At 42.2% G+C, this 12,159-nt stretch overlaps 1 protein-coding gene across 1 annotated transcript in view; it reads left to right on the forward strand.

Moving 5' to 3' along the window:
- DNAH3 (dynein axonemal heavy chain 3) overlaps window positions 1-12,159 on the forward strand; it is a 389,800-nt gene that overhangs the window by 362,120 nt on the left and 15,521 nt on the right. Inside the window, exons 53-55 of the mRNA XM_073543189.1 lie at window positions 5,731-5,956; window positions 8,056-8,300; window positions 9,384-9,500. Coding sequence (XP_073399290.1) covers window positions 5,731-5,956; window positions 8,056-8,300; window positions 9,384-9,500 — 588 coding nt within the window. The remainder of the gene's footprint in view (window positions 1-5,730; window positions 5,957-8,055; window positions 8,301-9,383; window positions 9,501-12,159) is intronic.

The following is a 12,159-nucleotide window of genomic DNA, read 5'->3' on the forward strand; positions in this document are numbered from 1 at the left end:
GGAATCAGACTGGTGTCCAAGAGTCCACAGAGCAATCACCCGCAGGGCAGAAAGGGCGTAGGCTGCCTTAAATCCAGTCAGTGACTCCCCTCAGCCAATCGTCTTTATTAGTCCCAAGTGCCTGATAATCAGGCTCACTACCTTCCTTCACTAGAATAGGGAGTTCACCAGGCCTCAGTGACGGAGGGGAGAATGAACTCACAACAGTACCCCCCCCTTGAGGAGGGGTCACCGAACCCTCAACAACGCTACCAGGGCGATCAGGGTGAGCCCGATGAAAGGCACGCACCAATCTTTTGGCATGAAGATCAGAGGCAGAGACCCAGGAAATAGGAATTATCCTCCTGACCATAACCCTTCTACTTAACCAAATACTGGAGTCTCCGTCTAGCCAGACGGGAATCCAGAATTTTCTCTACCTCTTATTCCAAGTTACCTTCAACCAATACAGGGTCCGGAGGTGCCACCTCAGGCACAACTGGCTCAACAAACCTCTTCAACAAGGACTTATGGAACACATTATGGATCTTAAATGTGACAGGAAGAGCCAAACGAAAAGAGACCGGATTAATAATCTCCAAAATCTTGTAAGGTCCAATAAATCTAGGCTTAAACTTAGGAGAATCCACCTTCATAGCAATATTTTTTGATGATAACCACACCATATCACCAATCTTAAACCATAGGACCAATGGTCCTATGTCGATTGGAAAACCGCTGGGCCTTTTCCTGGGAGAGAGAGAACTTATCCACCACTTGGTCCCAGATCTGGTGCATTCTCTCCACCACAGTGTCAACACCTGGGCAGGCAGAGGGCTCCACCTGCCCTGAAGAAAATCGAGGATGAAACCCAAAGTTACAAAAAAAAGGTGACATCAAAGTGGCAGAACTAGCTCTATTATTTAAAGCAAATTCGGCCAAGGGCAAAAATGAAACCCAATCATCCTGATCAGCGGAAATAAAACATCTCAAATACGACTCCAAGGTCTGGTTTGTTCTCTCTGTCTGCCCATTGGTCTGAGGGTGAAAAGCAGAGGAGAAAGACAACTGAATTCCCAACTTGGAACAGAAAGTCCTCCAAAATTTAGACACAAATTGAACTCCTCTGTCAGATACAATGTTCTCAGGAATCCCGTGCAAGCGAACCACCTGTTGCAAAAACAGGGGCACCAACTCAGAGGAAGATGGCAACTTAGGGAGTGGTACAAGATGAACCATCTTAGAGAACCTATCACAAATCACCCAAATAACAGTCATTCCCTGAGAGACCGGCATATCAGAGATGAAATCCATTGAAATATGGGTCCATGGCCTCCTGGGGACCGGCAAAGGCATCAACAACCCACTAGAGCGAGAACAAGATTTAGACCGGGAGCAAGTCCCACAGGACTGCACAAAATTCCTGACATCATGAGACAAGGTGGGCCACCAAAAAGAGCGACTCACCAAATCTCTAGTACCAAAAATACCCGGATGACCAGCCAATGCAGAGCAATGAACTTCAGACATCACTCTCTTCTTCCACTGGTCAGGAACATACAACTTTCCACTGGGGCAACGCTCAGGTTTGTCCTCCTGGAACTCTTGCAGAGCAAGTCTCAAATCGGGTGAGATGGCAGAAAGAACTACCCCTTCGCCTAAGATGGTAGCAGCCTTGGTCACCACAGGAGAATCAGCAAAGAAACTCCTAGAGAGGGCGTCTGCCTTGACATTCTTAGTTCCAGGAAGGAAAGAGACCACAAAATCAAAACGTGTAAAAAACAAGGCCCACCTAGCCTGTCTAGGGTTCAAGCGTTTAGCCGACTCTAGGTAAATCAAATTTTTGTGGTCAGTGAGGACCACAACTTGATGTTTGGCTCCCTCCAACCAATGTCTCCACTCCTCAAATGCCCATTTCATGGCCAACAGTTCCCGATTCCCCACATCATAGTTACGTTCAGATGAAGAGAACTTTCGGGAAAAGAAAGCACAGGGATTCATTTTAGATGTTACCCGATCCTTTTGGGACAACACTTCTCCTGCACCAATCTCAGAAGCATCCACCTCTACCTGAAACGGGAGTGAGACATCAGGTTGCCGCAGAACCGGAGCGGAGGTAAATCTACGCTTCAGATCCTGAAAGGAAGCAACCGCTTCCGGAGACCAATTCAACACATCCGCATCCTTCCTGGTCAGGTCAGTCAATGGTTTGGCAATACTAGAAAATGTTGCTATAAATTTCCGATAAAAATTAGCAAAACCTAAAAACTTCTGGAGGGCCTTCAAAGAAGTGGGCTGAACCCAATCATAAATGGCCTGTTCCTTGGCCGGGTCCATTTCAATAGTTGACGGAGACAAAATAAATCCCAAAAAAGAAATCCTCTGTACTCCAAAAAGGCATTTTGATCCTTTGACATACAGAGAATTCTCTCTCAAGATCCGGAACACAGTCCGAATATGTTCCACATGAGCATCCCAATCCTTGGAGAAGATCAAAATATCGTCCAGATAGATAATCAAAAATTTATCGACAAAGTCTCGGAAAATATTGTTCATGAAGCACTGGAAGACAGAAGGGGCATTAGTGAGCCCAAAAGGCATCACCAGGTACTCAAAATGTCCCTCCGGAGTATTAAACGCCGTCTTCCATTCATCCCCCTGCTTAATGCGGATAAGATTATACGCCCCCCTGAGGTCAAGCTTGGTAAACCAGCAAGCACCTCTAACTCTAGAGAATAGATCCGAAATCAGGGGTAACGGATACTGATATTTAATAGTAATTTTATTGAGGGCACGATAATCAATACAAGGCCTTAAAGAACCATCCTTCTTGGCCACAAAAAAAACCCGGCACCTAAGGGTGAAGAGGATGGTCTAATATGACCCTTCTCCAACGCCTCCTTAATATAGGACCGCATAGCCTCGTGCTCGGGTACAGATAAATTGAAGAGCCGACCCTTAGGAAATTTACACCCCGGGCTTAGTTCAATAGCACAGTCATAACTCCTATGAGGAGGCAAGGACGCAGACTCATTCTCACTAAATACATCATAGAAGTCCGCCAAATAGTCTGGAACCTCATGCGACTGAGGAGAGGTGGAAAAAAACGGAGCCTCACTAAAGGTACACCGGCAACCCCAACTCACCACAGACACAGACTTCCAATCCAAAATTGGATTATGAATCTGCAACCAGGGAAACCCCAGAACAACGGCATCATGCAGACCATGCAACACCAAAAATCTGCAATTTTCTTGATGGTCTTGGGCGACCCGCATGACCAACTGGGTCCAAAACTGAGGTTTATTTTTAGCTAGAGGTGTAGCATCAATCCCCCTCAAAGGGATAGGCGTCTGCAGAGGTGTCAACGGAAATCCACAACGTTTAGCAAAATCCAAGTCCATTAGGTTTAGCGCTGCTCCCGAATCCACAAAAGCCTTGGCGGAAAATGTGGACAGGTTACAGATCAGAGTAATCGCCAAAAGAAACTTAGGCTGAACCCCACCAACAGAAAACATGTGTGCAAAGCGTTTCTCACGTTTAGGACAAACAGAAATAATATGTGAGGCATCTCCACAGAAAAAACACAGCTTATTGCGCCTTCTGAATTCCTGACGTTGCGCCTTAGACAAAACTCTATCACATTGCATAGGTTCAGACGTCTGTTCAACCGGTGGCAACACCTCTCGTGTAATCCTGCGTTCACGTAAACGCCGATCAACCTGAATGGCTAAAGACATAGAATCGTCCAGACCAGAGGGAACAGGAAATCCCACCATAGTATCTTTTACGGCTTCTGACAAACCCTTCCGAAAGAGAGCAGCCAAGGCACTATCATTCCAGGTAGTAAGGACCGCCCACTTTCGGAACTTTTGACAGTACAACTCTGCAGATTCTCGACCCTGGTTCAATGCTAACAGGGTCTTTTCAGCCTGATCAATAGCATTAGGTTCGTCGTACAGCAACCCCAAGGCTTGAAAAAATGCGTTCACATTAGTCAGAATAGGGTCATCTGGTCTCAAAGAAAACGCCCAATCCTGGGGATCGCCGCGCAGCAAAGAGATGACAATTTTAACCTGCTGCGCGGGGCTCCCTGACGAGTTAGGCTTCAAAGCAAAAAATAATTTACAATTATTTTTGAAACTCAAAAATTTAGATCGATCCCCAAAAAATACATCAGGTGTGGGGATGTTTGGTTCAACAGCATGTGAACGAGCAAGATAGGGGGAAATTCCTCTCACTTCAGCAGCGAGCTGCTCCACACGATCACACACTTGCTTTATCTCCATTGAGAGGAAAAAAAAAAAATTCCCCCTACGGCCTCAGAGATATAGAGGAAAGAATATACAAACTTCCTTTTTTTTTTTTTTTTTTTTAAACACAATTCTTTCCTGCTATTGAGTACCCCAGGATCTGCGGTTTGGCGGGTGATTCTGTTATGATTGAGTCACCGTAGGAGGCAAAAACAGAAATGCTAGCTAAGTCCAGAAAACCAGAGAAGTTGGCAACTATCAGATTGCAGACCCCTGAACCTATCAACACAACTAGCAGTAGCCGTGGGGGGTTCCTACGATGACCTAGACCCCTCGATCACAGCCGGAGAGATACATAGGCCTAAAGAAGGAAAGGGGAAATCTAACTGCCCCAGAGCAGACCCCAAAGCAATAGGCAGCCCCCCACATATAATGACGGTGAAGCAAGATGAAAACACTTACACAGACAGAAAGACAGGCTGAGCAAAGACGGGGCCAAAAACTACCTAGATAGGAACGGATAGGAAGGCTGCTGTCTGCAATCTGCCAAAACCCTATCAGAGACCAAAGCCAACAAGCTGATATAAAAATGGCCCTGAAGCAACTAAGCTTCAAAAACTAAATCAGCACTTAGGTACTTTCAGAAGACAGAGCTGACGGAACACTGCACACTCCAGCAGGGAGTGGCAGAATCCAAAAAGCAAGAAAAACAAAAATCTTAAATGCAAAAAGGCAAAACCGAAAACTTAGCTTTAGGAGAGCAGGAATCAGACTGGTGTCCAAGAGTCCACAGAGCAATCACCCGCAGGGCAGAAAGGGCGTAGGCTGCCTTAAATCCAGTCAGTGACTCCACTCAGCCAATCGTCTTCATTAGTCCCAGGTGCCTGATAATCAGGCTCACTACCTTCCTTCACTAGAATAGGGAGTTCACCAGGCCTCAGTGACGGAGGGGAGAATGAACTCACAACAAGTATCCTTGCATGCACTGGGGACTCTCAAGCGAATAATCATCAAAAGAGAAGTAGTAAAACCAAAATAAAGCAGTTAGAGAGGGAAAGGTAGGGACTTCATAGATTAGATTAAATAGATCCGCATTTGGAATTAAAATACATTTTAGTTTCAGACCACACCTTTAACTTTGAAATTGGGGTTGTCTTCTGTTGAAGCTTTGTAGACCTGCTCTAGTATGGCCTACTAATGTGTAAGAACCATGGTAGAGTCTACTAGCCATGTTTTAGAACTGCCTAATATATATAATATATATATATGTACAAACAAACCCAATATAGAGCAGTATAAAGTCTGCAAGGTTCTTGTAAAGTAATCAGGTCTCTGCCTCTTTTTAGGCAGCTCTTAGATGGGTAGTGGTGATGTTATGTCCACATCATCAGTTCCGGTCATACAATCGGACTACATTGGCCAAGTTTAACATCGTTGTGTTGCCTCCTTTGCTATATTGCTTGTCTTTAATGTGTTTGCTATTAACTGAACCCTTCAGGTTTATTAAAGTTTGCCGATGACTTAGGCATGGGAGGAGAAAACATCCAGACCATTTCACTGGGACAGGGCCAAGGGCCGATCGCAGCAAACATGATCAGTCAAGCCATTAAGGATGGGACCTGGGTGGTCCTTCAGAACTGTCACCTGGCCACAAGTTGGATGCCATCCCTGGAAAAAATATGCGAGGAAGCAATTGTGCCCGAGAATACCAATGAGAAGTTCAGGTATGTCATTGCGGCGTGCGGCAGAACGCGATTAGCTGTGGACTAGAGGAAGTTTTATTTCCTAAGGAACAATATGTTCTCCTCGAATGTCATCCATCATGTGCGTGTCACAAATAGATTACTGATAAGGACATGAGCAAGAAAACATAAAAAAGCTTCTCTGACAGCTGTCATACAAATCATCAGCAGGGGAAGATGGGTGGAAGCAGCAATGGGGATATAGAGCAAAGTGGAAAACATTTACCCATCGCTCTGCACGCAGCCATAACTTACACATCAGATTCCCTTCATCCAATTCCTGTAATCCACTGCCGAGAATAACATAAGATGAAGAAGCCAGTCACTTTACTAAAAGATTTCCTTATGGATCATTTACAAAATTTCCGATCAGGCATTGCAAAATCTGGGGTCCCTCAGTAATCCGTCACATATTGATCTTTGACTCATGAGGCGTAGAAAAGTGTAAATTTATTCTCATCTGTGAATGATTTCACTGATACACACATTTTATGCCATTTATAGATCAAGACATCCCTAATTACAATGTATCTCAGGCATTTTCCTTCTTATCTAACCATTTAAGTAGCTCCGAACCTCTTGTTCCTCCACCACAACACTAGAAGTGAGGGGTGATGACGGTTATATTTTAGTAGGATTTTCTTCTTTTTACGTTCCCAGTAATAAGAATCAGAACCCTTATATCAGTTTGTGGATCACATAGGTGGTTTATATATTCTTGTGTATTAATCCAAAAACACACTATGACTATAAGCAAAGTTAGATCCAGCTCACCAAGAGACATCTTGGAAGTGTTCAGAGCTCGGAAATGCCACGTTAAAGAGTGGAGCAATTGTGAAATGAAGATGATCCAGCTCAACAAACTGTGAATAGGCTTTTATTCACACAATGACTAATGGCTGTCACTCGAAATGCGTTGATGACACATTTTGTCTAGCTGTATTTGTCCTTTGCCCTGCACTATTCACAGTTCGTTGAGCTGGGTCATCTTCATTTCACGTATGACTCTAAGGCCTCATTCAGGCTTTCAATTTTATTCTCAAAAGTTAAAAATGTTTCTTTTTTTTATTACTTTTTTTTCAGTATGTTAGATCCATGTTTGTCTAGCTGTCAGGTTTGCAATCCGTGTGATTGTAAAAAATTATAGGGGATTTTCAAAGTTTCTCCCATCTAGGTACAAATCGTTGTTTGGACAATGACATATACATTCATTTGGAGGGAGCAAGATTCATCTGCAAATTGGATCAGGAATGTACATGCCTCTGTTTTTTTGGGGGGAGGGGTTGCGCCCAATATGTTCTAAAAAAAAAAAATGGACAAGGATCCAGCAGTATAGGTTACAACAGATGAAAAACACTACTAGAACACTGCAAAAATGACACAAGTCTGAATGAGGCCTGAGAGTGAAATACCCAACACTGTATCCAGCTTTAAAGTGAGATAAAGACACTTACTACAAATTTACAGTACCCTGTCTTTTCCTCTTTCTCACTCTGCACCTCCCTCCTCATCCTCCCCCCACCATTTCCATAGACTTCAATAGGCAGCTGTAATCTGACTCCTCAGGGAAGTGGCACTCTGTCTTGTTTTGAGCAAGATGGATATTAGTTGTATTTGTGAGTGAATGATTTGTTTTGAGCAAGATGGATATTAGTTGTATTTGTGAATGAATGATGAGTTCAAAGGGGAGAAGAAGTGGCTCATAAGTGGAGAAAGAAGCATATTTCTCTGAAATGGAGAAAGAAGCATATTTGTATGAAATGATATATTATAAATTTTCTTATACTCATTTGTACTATTTATTTTTGCAAAGTTTCTAAAAACGACAGTGGCCATTTTAAGTCCTTTACTTATCTATATTTACGTGTGACTTGTTATAGCCATCCTGTTTTAAAAAATTCAGAGTAATTGTTGCAGACATTAAATATTCATATTAATCCATGAAGGCTGTGAGAAATGTTTAGAATTTATGTAAATGTTGATATTTAGATGAAATGTCATTGTATTGTGGTAGAGACAAACTCCGACATTGAGCTGTGACAGTGACAGTTCCTGATGCCATGTAACACTTCTTGTTTCAGGCTGTGGCTGACTAGTTATCCTTCAGACAAGTTTCCGGTCAGCATCCTTCAGAACGGCATCAAAATGACCAACGAACCACCAAAGGGCCTTCGAGCAAATTTGCTGCGCTCATATCTGAACGACCCCATATCTGACCCTGTATTTTTCAGCAGCTGCCAGAAGCCAGAGATGTGGCAGAAGCTCATGTTCGGACTCTGCTTCTTCCACGCTCTTGTCCAGGAACGACGCAACTTTGGCCCATTAGGTATGGCTTTTATATGGTAAAAATAGGATCAAAAATACCCAAAAAACTAGGAAGCATTGGAGAAAGCTTGCGTGTTTCAGGAATATATGTCGTGTTGCCAGATATTTTCCCTAGTGTGCCGTATTATTATATCTGTAAAGATGGTTATATAAGGTGGCCCTATGTTCCTCCTTTTGCATTTATTTAAAAATGGCTACATTAATCAGAATCATCCCAGGCAATACATATTCGGGGTCTCAATACAACACAATAGGGAAAGCACTACTTATCCACAAGATAACTTGCTTGGGGGTCCATTTACTGTGATCCCCGCCAATTGCCATAACAGAAGACTTTGGTCCCGTAATTCTAGCTAGCTCTGAGCAGCCAAACATGTGCACTAACACTCCATCCAAAATCTAAGGCATTGGTGATTGATAGAACTGAATGGCCGATAGAACTAATTTGAGGGCATCTTAAAGGTAATGTTTTTTTAGAAAATGGCCTATTGTTTAAATCAAGTTTTTATGTTGAATGTAGAAAAATGAGCCTTGCAACTTGAGCACTGGCCAATAAGCTCAATATTAAACTCTTACTTTCTGTTGAGCACATGCTCATGAGCAGCAATACATTGACTCCATACCCTGTTTATCTGTATAGAAGCATTTTATGCTCATGCTCTAATCTGGGCAAAGGTCATTGTAAAGGGAGAGGGAGGAGGTGAGCTGTGGCATTGCCTATTGTTATTGAAGAAATACAGTATGTGTTATCTACTATGTATTAGTACAAGAGGTGTTAACTGTCCTGGCAATCCTGTTTGTGGTAGTAATGACTGCCGAAAAGTCTTCTTGACTAAGAGGCAGTGTGAAAATTGTAAGATTTGAGATTTGTTTAAAATAGGTTGTGATATGTAGATGGAAAAAAAAAGAAGTTAAATAATATGGTCATTGTATGATGACACTTTCCTTTTAAAGGCTAAAACTAATAAATGAGTTCTTAGGCTTCAAGCATATGGCCATATTAATGATCTGCCAGCTATGTGGCCCAACAGACATGCAGCGAGTATTGGTGAGAGGATCTTATGTCTCTCATTTTTCCTTTTAGGTTGGAACATCCCTTATGAATTCAATGAGTCCGACTTGAGAATCAGCATGAGACAGATCCAGATGTTCCTCAATGAGTATGAGGTGGTTCCATTCCAGGCCCTGACCTACCTAACAGGTAAAATATCATTTACATCTGCAGTTTGCTCATATTTAACATATAATTTTTTTTAACAAAACCATATAAATCTACATAAATTTCACATTCTAGCCCTGGTTTATATCACTTCGGTGAATCGCATGACTTGTAAGCACTGCTCTACTCATCACGCGCACCGCTCTGCTCCTCCCAGGGTCTGACCATCTCACTTGCTGCCTCTTACAGACACTTCCAGCACTACTGCTGCTCCCTCTAGTTTCTGAGAGTCTCCATCCAGATATAGGGAGGCATGGCCAGACTTTGCACTGTGTCCTGCAGAGTCCTGCTTCCCTGGCCTATACCTGGCCAGCAGGTGGTATATTAGGCACCTCCACCAACCACACCCTGCCTGAGCTCCTAGTTGCCGGTTCCTCTAGTGCTCTGTCAAGGTATTGTATTGTTCTGACTTTCCTGTTACCGTCTCGTCTTGTTCTCTCATTTTGTCTGCTCCTGACTCCAGCTATGTCTTCTGAATCTATGCTGCCTTTCCTGACCTCGGACTTCTTGACCATATCTCTGCTTATGCCCTTGGTGCCTCGTATCCCTGCCCAGACACGTCAGTCAGCAACTACAGATCCAAGGACTGCACTGGTGTGGTATCTGGTGACTACCCAAACGGCCCAAGCCTATCCTCTCCATCAGAGGCTCTAGTGAAGACCAGATAGTCACTTATTCATGCCCCTCCAGGCAGTGGCGCAGTGGGTCCACACACACGCCGCAGTCAAAGTTTGCAGCTGTCATCTTTCTCTCTGATCCAGTACTTGGAAAATCAAGAAAAGGAATGCAACAATGCCATTTATAGATGTGAAAGGGTTGGGGTATGTCCACGCAGGACTGGTCCACTCATTAAAATCGTCCATGATTGCTGATATGCAGCGGATTCATTGCAGATTTCACTTGCAGCAGAAGTCATTTTCAAATTGCAGTCACGGCGCAACATGAGTCAAATTTTGCTGCGGATTTTCTTCTCTGCACTTGCATGATCTCTCGCAAAATCTCATTCACAAGTTCTGTAATGATGCGTGTAGAAAATCAGCTTCAATTAGCCCCCCTGGATAACACAGCCCACCTATAGGCCCTAAATCATCATTGCTGTTTCGCCACTTTTCTGGAGTAATTTCCTCCTTTTTCAGTGGCTTTTGTATTGGCACCTTATTCTATACACATTGTGCCACTTCTAAAGTCATCTTTCTTTTTTAAGTTATTTTTATTTGTTCTGAACAACTTTGCTTCTCCAGATGTCTTGGATTGATTCATGAAATGTGACTTATAGCAAATGTCACATGTTTTGATGCATCTCACTCCTATCCTCCACCCACTGGAGCAAGGTTTCTGAATTTCAAATTTTACAGATTTCTGAGATTTTTACGGATTTGCGATTTTTGGTTCTAAAAACAACTGGTTAAATGAAAAAAAAAAAAGGGGATTTTGTGCCAAATTAATGAACCATGTGCATCACTTTGAAGAATTTGGGGCAAATAAAAAAACAAACATCAGCGAATGCCACAAGACAAAAAAAAAAGAACAATGACTTCAATAAATTGCAAATGATGAATCGAGTACATACTGGATGACATCATTTAAAGCAAACCTGTCATTTCAGATACTGATAAGGATAAGCTGCCGTGTGTATAGATGAGGAATAAAACCTATTATATGACCTGTATCCTGCAGTTTTCTTCTCTGCGGGCTCTAGCCATAATTTCCAGTTGTCTCTGAGCTAGTGGGTGGTGACGAGCAGTTATCTACTTTCTCATACATCTATTTTTCTTTCCTGCGGTGACTGATAGCTTCTGTCTGGATGAATAACGTGACAATGATCTAATTGAGCGTCCTCTCCTGAAAACATGCACTGAAAGCGGCTGATACATTATAAAGAGATGTACTCTGTAAAATATTAAAAAGAGAAATACAGCACATACGGTACCTTATTAGATGATTGTATAACAAAAAAAAAACTTTCCCTTCCTTATACTTTTTTTTTATCAAAGTTTTATTTGTTTTAACAAATTATGTATAATAAGAAAAAGACAGGAAAGTACAAGTCAGTGCCAAAGACATAGGAATAAATTATAAAATCTATTGCACATTGTTATATGGTAGTCAATATAGATATAACAAGAGCGTAAAAGGACACAAACAGCTATATAACAGTAAAACATAAAGACAAAAGCAGAATATATAAGGTCAGGGGGAAACGTAGCAATGACTCGTGAGCATTATTTTGTAGTGTCATCACATACTGTATGGGGGGTATAATTTTGGCATTTTATAATAGTATTATGTGGGTATGATTTGGTTTATGTATATACAGTACTGTGCAAAAAAATTTTAGGCAGGTGTATAAAAATTGCTGCAAAGTATGAATGTTTAAAAACAATATAGATGCGTTAATAGTTTATTTATTAATCAACAAAACGCAAAGCGAGTGAACAAAAGAGAAAGCTAAATCAAATCAATATTTGGTGTGACCACCCTTTATAATCAAAACCGCATCACTTCTTCTAGGTATACACACAGTTTTGGAAGGAACTCAGCAAGGAGGTTGTTCCAAACACCTTGGAGAACTAACGAAAGAAATATCCTATGGATTGTGGATGTAGGCTCACTCATATCCTTCTGTCTCTTCATTTAATCC

Source organism: Dendrobates tinctorius, unplaced genomic scaffold (genome assembly GCF_039654945.1).
Source record: "Dendrobates tinctorius isolate UK_male_01 unplaced genomic scaffold, ASM3965494v1 ptg000129l, whole genome shotgun sequence".
Lineage (NCBI taxonomy): Eukaryota > Metazoa > Chordata > Amphibia > Anura > Dendrobatidae > Dendrobates > Dendrobates tinctorius.